General features: G+C 36.0%; 1 protein-coding gene across 3 annotated transcripts in view; it reads left to right on the forward strand.

Annotated features, from left to right (window-relative positions):
* The window catches only part of LRRFIP2 (leucine rich repeat (in FLII) interacting protein 2), a 91328-nt gene that overhangs the window by 10695 nt on the left and 62776 nt on the right, over positions 1-17857 (forward strand). For all 3 annotated transcript variants that reach the window (XM_004676320.2, XM_004676321.2, XM_004676322.2), the window contains exon 2: positions 8744-8889. In XM_004676320.2, the coding sequence (XP_004676377.1) occupies positions 8800-8889 (90 nt within the window). In that variant the 5' untranslated portion in view covers positions 8744-8799. The remainder of the gene's footprint in view (positions 1-8743; positions 8890-17857) is intronic.

Raw genomic sequence — 17857 nt, forward strand, 5'->3', positions numbered from 1 at the left:
AGTCATCCAGGGACTCAGGCTATGATGTATAGAAATAGTGTGTAAGTATCTTTTCTCTAACTTAATAACCATGTTTATTTTTCATTGTACTTTTTTGCCTACTAAACATGGCAGTGATTGTATACATAGTACCTTGCAAATTTTCAGTACATATTTGTTGAAAAGGAACAAATTAAAGGTATGAATTTATTTTATAAAATTTCCTAATTTTAGAACCTTCATACTAATTTTATTAAAAAATCATTGTTATTGCATGTTTTCCCATTCTACCCTGTTTATTTTTATTCTCTGCTACTTGAGTTTCTATTGTTTAGCCAGCTATTTCTGTTATTTTCCTGCTTTACTTCACATTTTCCCCATATAATCTGCAAGTTTACTATTTTTTTTTAGAGTATTTACTTTTTTAATTGAAATATTACTTGTTTATATTGTTGTTTGTACTTTGGAAGTGTAGGATTCCCGCCTTCTGGAATTGCACACTTTCAAGTAAGACCTATTTGAACAGTATGTAATTTTGTCTCTCCCTTTATATTCTGAATTTATGTTCCTATATTTCTGAGATACTTTAAAAGGCATAGGCAAAAGAGGCTACCTGAATGGTCCTAGAAAATGGTTTACTTCACGAGGCATACTGAGAATACAGTTGTTGGTACAACTATGTCTTCCTACTTTTAGTTCCCCGCAGTTGAGGAAATAATATTATAAATCAGGTCAAAGATACAACCCAGTAAAGTTCATTTATTGAATAACACAGTAAGCAAAGAACAAAGTGCAATCATTGGCATGGCAGATTTAGAAAAGAGGAAATGCAAAGATTATCAGTGTGCTGAATATGTGGGAATAGTAGGTATTCAAAATATGTGACTTAAAATTTTTTTTGTTAATCCTTAGGATTATATAGGTTTTTACTGATCCTTTACAGGCATTCTGTTTTATAGTATGAATTGAAGTTAGCCATTATAGATTCCTAAGATTCACTTTTAAAAAAATTAATTTTGGTGTTATAATTTTTTTTTAAAGATTGATTTATTTATGTGTACAGAGCTGGGGTATAAGCCAGAGGTGCAGGAGCAGTGAGAGCATTCACCAGAGACAGAGTGGGGAACAGAATAGGCAGATAGATGAAGTAGACTGCTGAGGATAGACAGGAGAGGTCTGCCATGCCATGTAGGTCACCTCCAGGGCGGGGTTCGAACTCATGCTCAAGTGGCTTTAGCTTCTTAGTGTTGTGCTTTAACGCGCTGCGCCACCAGCACGTTCCTCTACATGTACACATGTTCCACTCACCTTCTCCAAACCGTCCATGTCAAGACCCCATTTGCCTTCCTCCCCATATCCTCTTCCTTACCCTCACCCCCTCTGGAAGCCATTAAATTTTCTAAGTTCAAGATGTATTTCTGCTCCATTTTGCTATTTAGGTTTCCAGAGTTAAACCACGTATTGATTAGTAATACATATGTAAGGGGTGATAGGGACTGTAGGGTTGGGTGGGGAATGATACCAAGATGATGATTAATTATTAATTAATAGTTGTTTATGTTATACATATGAATGAAATCATCCAGTAGCTTTCAGTTTCTGACTTACTTCACTTAACATCATCACCTCAGTGTCTATTCATTTTTACCTGAAAAGACATTTTCATCTTTTAAAACAACTTTAGTAATATATTGAGTAATATATTCCACACTTTATTTATCCATTCATCTATTGAAGGAAGGGCACTTAGCTTGGTTCCAGGACTTGGCACTTGTGGGTGGTACTGCTTTTAACATAGGCATATGTAAATTTTTTTGTATTAGAGTTTTCATACTTTTAGAATAAATAGCTAATAGAGATTTTGCAGTATTCCCATTTTTATTTTCTTAAGAAAGTCCCATACCATTTTCTATAGCTGCTGTGCCAACTTATATTCCCATCAACAGTAGATGAGAGGTCCTTTTTTAACCACATCCTTGCTAACATTTGTTGTTTCCGTTCTTTTTGACTTGGGCCATTCTCACAGGGGTGAGATGATAAACTCCTTGTGGTTTTGATTTGCAGTTGCCTTATAATAAGTGATGTTGAATGATTTTTCATATGTCTGTATGCCTTCTGAATGCCTTTACAAAAGTGTCTATTTATGGTTTTTGCCTATTTGTTGGCCAGGTTTTGTTTTTTATTGTTGGATTGTGTAAGTACTTTGTATATTTTGGAAATTAGCCTTTTGGCAGATGTGTTATATGCAAATATTTTCCCCCATAGGTTGTATTTTCCCCCTCCAGGTTGCCTTTTTGTTTTTGTGATGGTTTCTTTTGAGGAACAAAGGGTTTTAGTTTGATTAGTCCCACTTGTTGATTTCTGCTTTGGTTTTCTTTGCTGTTGGAGTCTCCAAATATATCTTCAGGGTAGATGTCCTATGGTGTGTTCCCTATGTTTTTTTTTTTAAACATTTTTTGACTCCATTTTGAATTGATTTTTGTGTATGGAGTTAAACATGAATCTAGTTTCTTTTTTTTCTTCTTGCATGTGACTATCCATGTTTCCTGACACCATTTGTTAAAGTTTCTTTTCTTCATTGTATGCCTGTGTCTCCTTTGTCAAAGATTAACTGTCTTTTTTTGTGTGGGTTTATCTTGGGGCTTTCTGTTCTATTCCATTGGTCTGAGTTTCTATTTTTTTTTTTTTGTTCCAGTACTGTACTGTTTTGATTACTGTTGTTATATAGTATAATTAGAAGTCAAACAGTGTGATACCTAAATTTTCTTTCTTCTCTATGATTTTGCACTTTCTTGTCTGCCTTTTACTGCCCTTCTAGTAAGTCATTTAACATTTTTAATATTGTTGCTTTGAAGTCTTTATCTGATAGGTCCTCTATCTTTCTATCCTTTTTATTTGTCCCAGAACATCTCACTTTGCTTTTCCTTCCCGTGTTCAGATGTTCCTTGCTTCCTATGCATGTATGTTGCCTTACTTGCTTTTTTGTGGTTAAGATGCTATGGATTTAGTTTTGTTTGTTTCTCTTCTTAGTTGGTCTTGTCATGAGTTGGGGGACGAAGGAGAATCTAGGTCTTAAATACTCAGCCTCAGTTTGAGAAGTGAAGTTGGTCCCTCATCCTTTACCCTTCTCCTTTGTCCTGCAACAAGCTCTGTTCAGTGCCTTAGTTGTCTTAACTTCCTAACCCACCTCCCTGCTTTTTCTTTTTGCCACGCATTGTGACCTGTGAAACTTGTATCTCTTAGTGAGGTAGGCTATAAATCTTGTATTCCACAAGATTTATTCACTGGGACTTTGGGCTTAGGCAGGAGGGGATTTTGTCCAGCTATGGCTGTAAGTAATGGTTGATGGCCTTCTCCCTCCCCCACATGGCTGTACCACTTTTGAGGACAGGCTACAAGTTCTGTGCACCCAGTTGATACTTTCTAAGGGGCTAATGAGTTTTTCTCACCGTTTTTTCCCTCTGATGTTGGGCCTGCGATGGAGTCTGACCTGGATCAACCTTGCAACTCTGATCACTCCTGGGAGGGTAATGGGAGAGAAGTGAGGGGAAGAGAACTTTCCTTGCCTGCATTGATTACAGAGTTCCCAATATCCAGGGTTGGACTCGCATTGAACTGGTGTCCGTACATGGCTGCACACCATTTCTGCAAAGTTCGTCCAAGGAAATTCTCAGTGTCCCAGGGTGCCCTGCCCTTTCGTGGATAGCCAACTCCCAGCTCTCTCTGCCAGTGGAGATATCTACTCTCCCGGTCATGCTCCAACTTTGCTTCCTTCCACTCCTCAGTAACCACCGACCTCAGTTCAAGTTTTCTATGGAAAAGTCCTGGGTTTCTTTTCTTTTTCTTTTTTTAATAAATCGTGTTTTTTTTATTTGAAGCATAAAATCGCTTTAGTTTTTTTTTTGTAAGTAAGCAATATAACTGTTTATTTTTTACATCATTTTGTGCACATTTCCATCTCAGTTGTACTCCCCGTGGGCTTCCCATCACCAGATCACCCATGTGCCATCACCATAGTCCAGTGCATTTTCCTCCCCCCACTGTTTTTGATCCCATTCCCCACTCCACCCCCATAAAATGTCTCTGGCATATAGCTGTTCGTTGTTATTATTATTTTCTCACCTGGTCCGTTATACTCCTGCTATGAGTGAAACCATTTGGTATTTTTCCTTTTCTTTCTGGCTTATCTCACTAAGCTCCATCATGTTGCTGCAAAAGGCATGTGTTTTTTTTTTTTTTGGTTGCTGAGTAATATTCCATTGTGTATATGTACCACATCTTTTTAATCCAGTCATCTACTTTTGGGCATTTGGGCTGTTTCCGTGTCAGAAAAGTCCTTGGTTTCTTATTGGGAAGATTAATGAGTCTTCCTTTTAGCAAGTATTATTTTTTTGTATATAGTTTTCTAGGAAAGAAGGTGATTCCAACTTCTCTATTCCACTATGTTGTGGGTAGTCTGTTTCCAGAGATTTGTGTTTAACATTTACCTTTCCTTGTCCTGGCAAATCCTTCAGTTTTACATCATGTACATATTTGTCTCGTGTATCTTTTCATTTTATCCTTTGCCTCAGCTTTTAGATGTACCTTTTATTCTTGTAGGCTCAGTTAATGATTAGTTTATATATAATGGTCTCATCATTTGTAGGATTGATAGCCTTATCTATAATTCATTTATTTCTTAAACCTCCCTTCTTTCCTTCCTTTCTCCCGTCCTTCCTTCCAACATACTTTGCTATCATCCTTTCTCAACCCCTGTCCCTCTTTGATTTTGCCCTCCCCTACTCCTATCTCTCTTCAATTTTTCTTTTCTAGTCCAAGAATTTGTATCATTCTATTCTTTGTTCATAATCTTTCTAATTTATACATAACAATTGGTATTCTTTTGTACTATGATTAATCCTTGCCTTTTCTATTTCAAATCAGTATTTTTTAATTGAAATTCTCTGTTCCTATGTCTTTTTTTTTAAGATTTATTTATTTATGCATACAAGAAATGGGTGCAAGGGTCCAGAGGTCCAGAGGTGCAAGGGTGGGGGAGTGAGAGGATTCACCAGAGACAGAGTGGGGAGCAAAACTGGCAGATTGATTGAAATATACTGCTGAGGGGAGCAGCAGGCATGACAGGAGCAGTCTGCTGTGCAATATGGATCACCTCCCTAGCTGGAGATTGAACTCGTGCTGCAGTAGCTGTGGATTGCTTCATATTCTGCACCCAGAGAGGGATCTGTTCTTATGTCTTTATGGATATAGTCATTTTTCTCAATTGATTACTTCCCCCCCAACATGTTTAAAAAAAAACTTCCATTAAAATTTTCAAAATGCAGAAAAATTGAGAATTCCTTGAGCGGAATTCATATACCTACCACCTGGATCTCACTATTAGTGTTTTACTATACTTTATCATCTGTCCCTTTATCCTTTCCTCTATCTTCTGTTTAATTTGTCTTTTGTATGTGGAGAATGCATTTCAAAATAAGTAGCAGGTATTATTAAATATTTTAGCATCAAATCATTGACTAGAGTTCAGATATGTGCTTAGAAGTCTTTTGAGGTTAAATTTACTTAGATATGCATAGATCTTACTGCACCATTTCATGACCTATATCTTCTGGTTTCCTTCTAAATCAGTGGTGCTATAGTAGTGGAACTACTTGGGAAAACTTGTAAAACTTGTGTATTCATTTGGATTTTCAAAAATAGACTTTGAATTCCACAAAGTACCTTAAAATGTTCTTTTTTTGTTTTTATTATGCAAATGTGTTATATAGTATGATTGTAGTTAAGACTTGTTTTCCCAGATTGTTCCATGCTTCAACAAAAATCCTTGCATTGTTAGCCTGGCTAGTAATACTATATAATTAATGCTGGGAGAGATAACTTGAGGGTTTTTTTTAATATAAAATTGTAAATAAAGGCAAGAATTGCCTTTTGTCAGTTTCACAGGCAAGGATGCAAAGCAGTAGTTAATTCAAGTTCTTTTAAACATTTATGAAGTGCATTATACTTCATTAAATGCTTACATTTATCTTAGCTCCTCTGAACCTCGCACTGTTAGGTAGCTGGGACCGTGGTTATTTCTCCTTTATAGATACAGAAACCAGGGTTTAGGCAGTGAGAAAGGCAGCACAGCAATTGGTATTATAAGCAGTTGAACTCAGGTCCTCCAATTTTAAACTTTATCCAGTGGTAACAACTGCAGTCACTGTAAGTCTTTATCTTTAATTGGTTGCCATTCCAGATCCTGGGATTTGCTTATGAATAACTACAAAATGTTTTATTGTGCATTCTGGTGTTAATTGTAATGACAAATCTGTAGCTACCAGTATTTTGAACATTCCATGATGAATATGTAGATAAAGGGGAACTGTAATGGTCAGGATCCAGACAGAACTACTAAGTGTACTATATTTAGAATGTGACATAGTGGCATTACATATACATTCTGTTCTCACAAAAGTGAACAATATCATGATGAAGTGGCACTTAATATGGCATAATGCCTATTTTTCAGAAATATATTATATGAGAAGGTCACTGGAGAAGAGAAAGCCTTATTGATTTGTCTATTTGGAAGGCTTATATTCTACAACATCCTGAAAATACTTCCCTTTCCTTTAGATAGACAAATACCTAATGACAGAACCATCTTGACCCGACACCATCTGGAGAAAATCAGTCTGACATGTCAGGGTAAAGGACTTGATAATAATGTAGGCAGCATTCTGTAGGCAATGGATGTGCAGGTTTCGCTGGAAGTTCCTACTACTCTAGCAGTGAGTGCGGGGGAGATTCGCATGACCCCTAAAGAACAGTACACTGCGGTAAACCTCTGGGGCTGGAAACTTAAAGACCATTCAGATCAGAAACAATCTTTTGGAGGCCATTACTGAATTTACATCCTTATTTTTGGCATTTTCTTTCAAAACAGTTTTTCAGTGACTGTGTTAGGATTTTGTTTCTTTTCAGGTTTCCCTCTTACCACTGATCTAAAATGTTCTGGGAAATATTGATTGCATTGAAGCTGAAAATCTTTATTTTATCTAATTTTATTAGTAAAGAAATCTGCCTACATAATACAAAGAGTGTAATTCAAAGCCCTACATTGTTTTTTTGAAATACGTAGTAGTTGCTTTACCTCGTGCAGCTAAAAAAAAATTACCGAACCTGGCTTGCCAGTCACATAAACCCCATAGGGTACCTTTTTTAGATAGGACAAGGAGGTCAAGGACAGAAAGTTGTTCATATTTCCTACCTTTATCCTTGCCTCTGCCCCGTTTGCTGTCATTTTTCTTTCAAGGCCTTTGGTGTGATTCAAGTTTGAACCAGTTATTCCTTAAGCATTGGGTCTAAATGTTGTTTTAAAGTGCATCTCTCTTTCCAATACTTCTAAAATTTCAGAAATGCAGAAAAAAAATGCATCCATAATCCTACCTTCCTTAAAAAAAAAAATCACTGTTAAACTTTTGATATGCGTCCAAAGCCAATCCTCTTTTTCATTTTAAAATTATTTTTATGTGCCTGGAATTAGAAAATGTCTGTTTTTATCTTCTGTTTCTGGGAAATGTTTTCCATTGTGTCCTTGGAAATCTGGTTGAAGGGCAACTATCTGATAACCACAGTGTTAGCTAAATTGTCACTCTAGTCTTAAAATAATTTTATATTCTTTTTTTCAGTAGGTGATTACTGTTTATACACCATTACTGTTAAATGAGTAATCTTTAAAGTTATACTAAAGATGACAATGAAGGGAGATGTCTGAGAAAATAGTGCTTTTTGGAAATTGTCAGTCTATGACTGGAATTGATCAGCTGCTGCTTTCATACATCTTTTACTTGTTGTCATTTAAATTAGTCATTTTCTTATCGTGTCCAGATATATTATCTGTGGCAGAGTAATAAACTATCCTCTTTAATTTGAGAAATGTTAGAAGCTAACTCTGTAGGGATAAGAAATGGTGTTAGATAATGGGAATGTCCCGGATTTTCATTGGAGAAAATTTTTTGAGAAGAGTGAATTGATGAGGTGACTTTCCTTCTGCCAGAGTCATGTAAATTCCAATACATTAAAGTCATAGGTAGTCTTAATGTAGCTGATGCTATTTGGATAGATTTTCTTGAGAATTCCTTTGTGACTCCATAGTATGATGAAATTTTGTTAGAGTTAGGGAGAAGGTTCTTGTCAATGGGCATTTATTCAGTGTACAGTAATTTTCAGGAATGTGTATAAGGAGAAGTAGTTCACGTAAATTGGGATGCATGCTTTCATGAGATTTTGTTAGAAGGGTACGTGGTCTTTGTCATCCTTGTTATGTAATTCTGGAAGAATTCCTCTTATTTGTAAAAGTAGCTTTATTTCATAATAAAAACAGTAATAGACTCATATTATATTCTAAGTTGTTGGCCTTTGTCACTGTATCTTTGGCACCATTCAATAGCAGGCATTCAGATACTTGCTGCTTGGCCAGTGTTGATTAATGTTCATTGCAGAATAATAAGCTTTCATTTGTTCTTTTCTATGGTAATGGTTTAATTGTAATTGCTTCTTAAATTACACTAAAAAGCCAAGTTAACTTTGTAACTTTATGGCAAATATTCTAAAATTTATTGGGATAATTTGATAGGAAAATTATTTGATAGGAAAATTATTTGATGATTAATTTATATATAAGTGTATAAATATTTTACTTTGTTAAAAGTGAACAAATAAAGGAGCATAAGTATACAGTGAGAAGTATCCTAAGTTATTCTCTTTCTGTTTATTTCAGGACTGAAAACAGAGTGAAACAGCTTTTCACAGTTAAGGAATTGCTAAGAAGACAACATGGGGACTCCTGGTTCTGGAAGGAAAAGGACACCTATGAAAGATCGATTTTCTGCAGAAGATGAAGCTTTGAGTAACATTGCCAGAGAGGTGTGTCTGGAAACCCTCTGTCAGCATGGAGGGGGATGGCTTGAGAGAGATAGATATGATTCATTCATCTAGTTTCAGAATGCCTATTAGGAATATATCTTTAAAATACGGTATTAGAATGAATATACTGTACATGGCTATCTATTCAACTTATCTAAAATTGGTTTTTCATTTTATTTTTGTGGATTTCATTTTATTTTGTAGATTTGAGTTCTAGGTACTTGTCCTAATATATTGAAATGTATTGATGTGTATTGAAATGTAACCTCATTAGAATGTTGGCGCTATGATAACCGTGCTACAGACATGTTCATTGGGCTCTACAGTAATGTATTCCAGGAGGCACTATACACATATTGACAGAAACCATTCTTATTTAGTGTCTGAGCTATTTTTTTTTTAGATATTGCAGTGGAATTTTTATGTTTAACTTATTTACTAGTAACAGAGCTTCTGGAGCATTTTGTTTTGGTTTGTTGACTACTCAGTAGAAAGCAAAAAAGGAAGCTGAGAACATGTTGAATTACTGGCAACATTTCCTGTTGCATATTGGAAATTTAAGATAACTCCCAGCTGTGATTTTTTTTTTTTTTTTTAGTGAGGTGCCAGTTTTGTTTTAGATTCTATATGTAGCTGACTATAAATTCATCTGGTACAAGAATTGCTTAGAGCATTATTAAATTATATTCTTTTGATGAGAGTGATTCCCTCACCACTTCCTCTTTGTTATTCTTAGTAAACTACTCATCTAGGATTAATGCTGTTTCCTTTTGACATATTACAGTATTTATTTTTGATTCAGTTCCTTGTTATGTTTTTCCTTATGTAAACTGCTCAGTTAGCTTTTGAATGGAAGTCAGGATATTTGAAACAGAGAAAAGTTATCTAAAAACTGATGATAAAATTATGATATTGCTCCAAAGTATTACATAAAAATCGGGGATATACTTTTAGATAAAGGGTAAGAGATATGTAGGTGTGAAATAGTAAATATTACTTTACAGCAACCTTAAATATTTGTACAAAAAGAAGCATTTTGGAAGCCACATGATTTTGGTTGGAAATTTGAAGCTACTTAAAATGTTTCTTCCAAAATTGGAGGATTTTATGTAGGCTCTTTTTACATTGCTACTTTGTATTTAAGTTCTGTTTTTAGTATATGATGCTTCATTTACAAAATTGGGTAACATTTTAACAATCCAACACTTGATTGCTTACTATGTGGCAAATCTCATTGTGAGTATTTTAAATATACTAATTTGTTAAATCATCACAAAATTTTGTGAATGATTTTATTACTATCTCCATTTTATAGCTGAAGAAACTATGATTGCCCAGCAATGTACTTTCCGTAAGGTCACATAACTAGGAAAAAGTAGAGCTTGGATTCAAATACATGACTTCAGGCTCCAGAGTCGGAGTATTTATTTATTCATATGCTATCCTGTTTCTTAATCTTTTTTACGTTCCCCATTAAAAGGTTTGATTTCCTGGTGTTTAAAGGAAATAATGAATATAAACCTTTAGCAGAGTATTAGGCTTGCAGGAGGCTATTTGTTGTTTATTGGTAAGTTGAAATAGAAAATGAGATTAGAGGCAAAATAGCCTCCTGTGGTAAAAAGAAGTTTGTTAATATATGAATGTTCTAAAACATGGCATCAGAACATGGTTAATTATCAAGTTGTTTCACTGTGCAGATTCCCAGGCCTCTTTTGCTGTTTTCTAAGTTTGATCTGTGGGGATTGCGCTAGAAATCTGTATTTAAATATGTGGACCTGCTCTCTTTCCCCTCCAACGGGATTTTGATGACCAGTTGAGCTTGGGAACCATGAATCAAAATACACAGAAGATCCTATTCTGGATGACCAGTTTTTTGTACTTATAACTTGTTTTTCTCCTTGTTCATTATTGTTTTTCTAGGAGAGAATTGAATTTAATCCACTTATTATTCTAGAAGTTATAGAATAATAAAAGTTAAAAGGCTTACATTTCTAGTTTTCATTTCTTTCTAGGCCTCTGAATATCAATATGCCAATTTTGATAATTGGTCAGAAAGGTTAGGAACAAGTTCTGCCATTAAAATTCAAAACTTGTTTTGCATGATATGTGCTTAATATATGAGGTAGCAGTTTTAAAACTTTAGTGGAAATGTATTTAGCAGTTTTAGAAACTGTTTCATATGTTCCTAGTGGTTTTTACTTTCTTCTAAAGTGTTCATAGCCAATTCTGAATTGTCCATTTGTACATTAGATGCATGAATTCTGATATTTTCTCTAGTAGGATCATCCCTGTCACAAAAATTTTTTGCCTTATGTTAGAAATAAACAAAATCCCCATAACAATTAAAGAGAATAAATGATCATTTAGATTTTTTTGTTGAATCTTAATATTTTATTTGCTCTTTTTAACTTCACATTGTTTTTTGAAATAGAGAATGTGTCAAAAAAAGAAATATAACTTCTTTTTTCTTTTGCTTACTATCTGCTCAGGTTTCCATGCTTCTCAGTTGGCCCCAAATCAGGCTACCAAAGGAATAAAGATAAAACGAAACAAAAGGCATGAATATATTCTGCAAACTGTATAATTTGCTTGCTGAAGTACAGAACTGAATACTTTAAAAAATATGATTAAAAAATATATAACATAAGATCTGCCATCTCAAATCATTTTTAAGTGTATAGTTTTATGGTCTGAGGTACATTTAGCAAGGTCTCCAATTGCATTTTCCTCCATTATAGTCACCTGTGACTTTTGGTGTGTACTGAGACCTATTTTACCAATTGAGTGTTTGTGTAGGCCTCACCACACTGACAATAGTTCTTGGATACCAGCAGAGTATCACCACACCTAGGAAATTCATGGCAAACTGAGCCTGGGACTGTGGATGAATATTTTGGATATCTCTGACTAACAAAATAATATATTTCTGATGTCACAGTATCACAACATCATCTTCAGAACTCTTTTCATCTTATAACATCTGATTGCATTTTAGGTGGAAAACTGCTCTGTACAGGCATGGATGTATATGCATTTAGAAATTCCATTATGCCTGTATTAGGCAGGTTACTAATTTGCTGGGGGAGCACAGTTACGTTTCTCAAAAGAACTCAGAATAGGCCCTCCCTGGTGGCGCAGCGGGTTAAAGCACAGCACTGAGAATCTAAAGCCGCTTCCGCATGAGTTCAATCCCCGCCTGCCCCGGAGGTGACCACATGGTGTGGCAGACCTCTCCTGACCCGCCCGCTGCTCCCCTCAGCAGTGTGCTTCGTCGATCTGCCTGTTCTGTTCCCCACTCTGTCTCTGGTGAAGCCTCTCACCGCCCCTGAGTCTCTGGCCTGTACCCCAGTTCTGTATGCACAAATAAATAAATCTTTAAAAAAAAAAAAAAAACGCGTATGGTGAGTGTAGTGTTTAAAAAAAAAAAAAAAAGAACTCAGAATAGGTGTCTCAAGAGGTCAGCAGCAAGCCCTCCAGGGCATCAGAAGTCTGTATGTTTACTTAGCTTTTTTGCTCATTGGCTTTGGTTGTTCCCCAGGTTTAGAGAAAATGCAGTTGGAGACCTTGCTAAATACCTGAAAGCAGAATGTATCAGATTGGGGACCCTTAGGCTGCTAGCCTCTCAGAGGAAAAGATAAGGGTAGGATGAAATTCTGTTATGCTGCTTTATCACACTCTGTTTCCTGAATGTTATGACTTGTGTTTCTGTGGCAAGAAATTGAAGCCTCTTGAGGTGTTTGCAAACAGCTTTTTTTTTTTTTTTTTAAGATTTATTTATTTATTCATACAGAACTGGGGTACAGGCCAGAGATGCGGAGGGTGAGAGGATTCACCAGAGACAGAGTGGGGTGCAGAACAGGCAGATCGACGAAGTACACTGCTGAGGGGAGCAGCGGGCGGGTCAGGAGAGGTCTGCCACGCCATGTGGTCTCCTCCAGGGGCAGGTGGGAATCGAACTCATGCGGAAGTGGCTTAAGCTTCTTTGTGCAGTGCTTTAACCCGCTGCGCCACCAGGGAGGGCCGTAAACAGCTTTTTAAGGTGTCACTGATGCCTGCATTATCACCGCTTTCCTTGTTTTAGAGAGTATGTAGAGAATGTTTTATACATATCTCTTTGAATGAAAGTCATTAGAATACTTATTTTTGGATCTGATGATCTGAGAGTCCTTCTAGTTTCTTTCAAGATCCAGGACCCAAAGAAAATTGATGTTCATATGCACAGTTCTCTTAAACCTAAAGAATGAATGATAGGCATAGGAACACATCATCATTCATACAAGTTGGAATCTAGAGACAGTGTCCAGAGACTTTTGTGTTGAGCATACTGAGTATAAAAATCTACTTGTAGTAATAGAAAGGAAGGAATGGCTATTTATTACTTGTGGCTGCTAGGGCTTTTGTATTTTAATTTTTAATAGCTTTATTGAGACATAATTCATAAACATTTATTTCTCATATTTGAAGTGTATAAAATTCAGTGGGTTTTGATATATTGCTTTTTTTTTTTAAGTTGTGGTCAAATACATATAATGATTTTTGATTTTAACCATTTTCAAGCTTGACAATTTGGTGGCATTATTAATCACAATATTGTGTAACCACCACCACTATCTATTTCTAAAGCATTTTTCATCACCCCAGACAGATATTCTGTAACCATTAAGCAATAACAACACATTTCCCCTTCTTCCAGCCTCAGTTAACCTCTAATTTACTTTGTCTTTATGAAATTGTCTAGTCTAAATGTCTTACATACCGGGATTATACTGTGTTTGTCCTTCTGTGTCTGGTTTATTTCACTTAGCACAATGTCTTCAATATTCATCTTTGCTGTATGCAGCATCTTGGCATTCACAGACAGTCTATAATCCTCATTTTAGGTTCCAGGAGGCTTAGAACTTCACCATCCCTGTAAATAATTTCATTCTGTTTTCATGACCGAATGATATTCCATTGTATGTATAGAGTACATTTAAAAATTCAGTTATCTGTTGATGGGCACTATTGGATTTCATTTTGCTGTCTAATAATTTTACAGCCATTTTGTGTATCTATTAGTGAGAATCAGATTTTGTGGGTTTTGAGTATAGATTAACAGCTTGAGAAGAATGATAAAGAGAGAATTTTGTTTAGTTAAAAAGATACTTCCAGTGTTTTTATGAAATGAAACCATTATAGCTTGATAGAGCTAATGATCTCATAGATATTTTTGCTATTTTATTTGAATAATTTATTCATATTTAGATCTTAGCAAATAGTTGACTTAAAAAAAACAACCTTGGCAAGGGTAACTGCCTTTAAAAATGCAAAGAATTAAAACTAATCATTATGGGTATTAATACCATCATTCATTGAAAGAATCTAGATCCTTTCAATAAACTTGAATTTTGAATGTCATTACTTGGTAAATATTTATTGAACATCAGATGTGGAGAACAACTTTCCAGTTACAGTTACAGGAACGACTGTGTGACAAACTTTTGAGATGGAACGAGTTTGGCAAATTTAAAGAATAGCAAGAGCTAGTTTACTGTGCTCTTATGTACCAACCATTTTTCTAAGTACTCATCACAACTCTTGTGAAGTTGTGCCTGTCTTGTTTTATACTTATCCAAGGCATGGATAAGTATAACAACTTGCTCAAGGTTGAATAACTAGAAGTAAGTTGAGCTGAAATTCACGTATAAGCTCCTACACTCTTCACTCTGATAACTTCCATAGGATAACTGTTTATAGTAACATGGACAGCCAGGAGGAAAGTAATCAGAGAAGTATGTTGGAGTGAGATCATATTGTGATTTTATCTGCCACGGGACAAGTGGCAATGTATGGAGGTTTTTTTTGTCTGTCATAACTAGGGAAAGTTTATGTTACTGGGATTTGTGGGGAGAGGTCAGAAATGCTGTTAAACATTCAACTATACAGTGCACAGGACAGCCCTCCACAACAAATTATCTGGCTCTAATGTCAGAGGGATAGAGATTGAGGCTCCTGAAAGGACTTACAGTCTGTGGTCTGTGTCCTAAGAACCATAGGAAAACACTTGCAGATTTTTTGTAGGGGTATGACATGATCAAATTGTCTTGAAAGGATCACTTCACTGTAGGTTGGAGATTATATCTGAAAGAGGTGTTAATGGATATGGGGAGATGTGTCATTAGAACAGCAAAGGGTGTGGTGGCCTGGCCTGAAGTGATGATAGTGGAGATGGTGATAGGTGGCTGGAATGGAGAGGTAGGTAGTGATACCCAGGGCGTGCCTGTATTTTTGTGGCAGAGAGTGGGAAGTTTTGATTTGTTCATCTGTTGTTTAGTGGGGAACATTAGAGCGGGGAGGGGTTTTGGGGAAGGAAGAGCATGAATTTTTGGTGGCATTTGTTGTTATGGGGAGAGTTTGAAGATGCAGTTGGGGAAGAGATCAAAAGAGAAATCTGGGCTGTACATAATTATACATGTGAGACTTGTAAGCATACAGACGGTAACTGATGAAGCATGGATATGAATGATGTTCTCTAGAGAAAAAGTATAGGGTTGAAGATAATCACTTCTCAGCCTAAAACCTATAGTAGGATTTAGGATTAATTTACTCAAGGTTGAATAGCTAGACGTGAGAGAACTCATTTCCTCCTTCTTCCCTGCAGAATGTCTCTGATTTATAGGTGCCTGCTTCCCTCAGCAGTGTATTTCTGTAAATTTGCCTGTTTTGCTTCTCACTCTGTCTCTGGTGAACCCTCTTACCACCCACACCTCTGGCCTGTATCCCAGTTCTTATATGCATAAATAAATAAATCTTTAAAAAAATAGTCATTGTTGCACTCTTCACATTCCTGTGACTTAAAGGAATTTTCAGGATAAATTCACATAGTACGGTATTATTAACCTAAATATGAAGACATTATTAGCAACACTTTTTCTCTTGTTAAAAATTTTTACTAGGACTTACCCCTTTAGCTAGCTTTGTCATTGCAGATCCAAAGTTTAATTCTTGTACTGTTTACTAGCTTGCATTTTTTAATGTATTGATGTAAAGTGTCTTAAATTTCTTTTCCCATGTCAAAAAAAGCATTTTGCTATCAAAAGCTCCCTGAATAAAAAAAAGATAATAGTTGTTTAACATCAGAGGAAAATGGGTTAAAATCCCAACATTTTATCTAATACATATTGGTGTTTGTACTCAGAAAAACATGAAGATTTGGTCTTCGGTTACCAAAAGCTTAACAATGTGGTTGAATGTGTTGTAAGATCAAATTAAGAAAAACGATACCTTAGATTTTCTACTAAAGGGAAGTTGCTAGGAAATTGAGTAATGATTTTTATTTGTTAATTTGGAAACCATAGCAACACAATAAATATTGTGTCTCTTAATTTGTCTTTCAGTGTTCTTTTGGCATGAGTGTTACAGAAGAGTAAATAAAATTTAATACAGAAAGCTCTGATTCTTAGCTACCTGAATTAGTCATTTTCCTTGGTTTCACTTTCTGAAATTTTGTATTGAAATTGAAGCAGTCTGTAAAGTCCAGATTATACTTTTTCTTAACTCATGCCAATTGCAAGAGTTTTATATATAAACATGCAGTTTAGCAATTCCAGACTTAGCTCAATTTAGTGCATTTCTATCAAATTATGTAATTTTAACTTACTTTAACACTTATATGATCACATTAGCACAAAAGTTTCAAAGAAGCTACGAGTTCCTTTCCTTTCAAAGACATTTGAATATATATTTCATGTGCCGATTTTTTTTTTGCAGAAAGATTTTGGTAATAAGTAAATACCCATGAATCCACCATCCAGCATTAATTGATACCAACATTTTGTCACTTTTGCTGCAGCTGTTTTCTTTAAAAAGATAGACCGGAAGGGAGAAGGAAGACATAAAGCAAACTTAGGTCTAGGGTCCTTTGATTCTTTCTCCAGACTTACTTTCTCTCCCCCACTTCCTTCCCTCCCTACTGTAATTAAATCAAAAGATCTCTTTATCTTTCCTGTGTGTAACCTAAAGTTGTAATACGCATGTCCATAAGCATTGTTGTTTTTGGTGTATTCTTCTAAGTGTTCTACAGGCACTGGGGTGGGACATACCTGAAACCACGTGGGAAACTGCCAGCATATTTATTTCAGTGTGGTTTATGGCAGTGGAAAGATGGTGCTAAAGGGAGATAGGAGGCAATCATAAAGGCATTGGTGTGCTAAGGCATTGAAGTTGGGTTTTAAAAGCTGTTGGGGAGCCATTGAAGGGCAAAATCTTTTACTCAGGTTTGAATTACAGGCTAATTAATCACTTCAGCCCTGTGAAGAGTGACTGGTAGAGCGCAGGGCACTGGTTAAGAAGTTGCTGTAGTCAACTTGGTAAGAGAAGGTGGAGCCTGAGATAAGTCATTTGTGGTAAAGTGGAGAAGAAAGTTCTGGTAGAAAAATTAGAAAAGAGATAGGGTCTTAATTGGGAGCAGGCTAGTTGAGATGTAGTGACTGAAAGTAGAGGGAGAAACATTAGTATAATTCTCAGTTTTGGGGCAAGGGGACAGCTGATGGGGGACATGAAGTTTAGAGAAAGATGATAAATTTATTTTGTAGTATATTGTGTCTGAGGTTCCATTTAGACAGTCTGAGTATTTCATAGCAGTAAGTTGGGTCACGATTGTGGAAGGAATAGTTTGGGTTGGGCATAAAGATTTGCAGGCTACTGATACTGCCTGGGAACAGAGTTTAAAAAACAAACAAACAAACCAGGGCCCTCCCTGGTGGTGCAGCAGGTTAAAGCACAACACTGAAAAACTAAAAGCACTAAGAAGCCACTTCTGCATGAGTTCGATCCCCGCCCCACCCGGGAGGTGACCACATGGCCCGGCAGACCTCTCCTGACCGTCCACTGCTCCCCTCAGCAGTGTACTTCATCGATCTGCCTGCCCTGCTCCTCGCTCTGTCTCTGGTGACTTCTCACCCAGTTCTGTAAGCATAAATAAAATAAA

Source organism: Condylura cristata, unplaced genomic scaffold (genome assembly GCF_000260355.1).
Source record: "Condylura cristata isolate star-nosed mole 26May11 unplaced genomic scaffold, ConCri1.0 scaffold00004, whole genome shotgun sequence".
Lineage (NCBI taxonomy): Eukaryota > Metazoa > Chordata > Mammalia > Eulipotyphla > Talpidae > Condylura > Condylura cristata.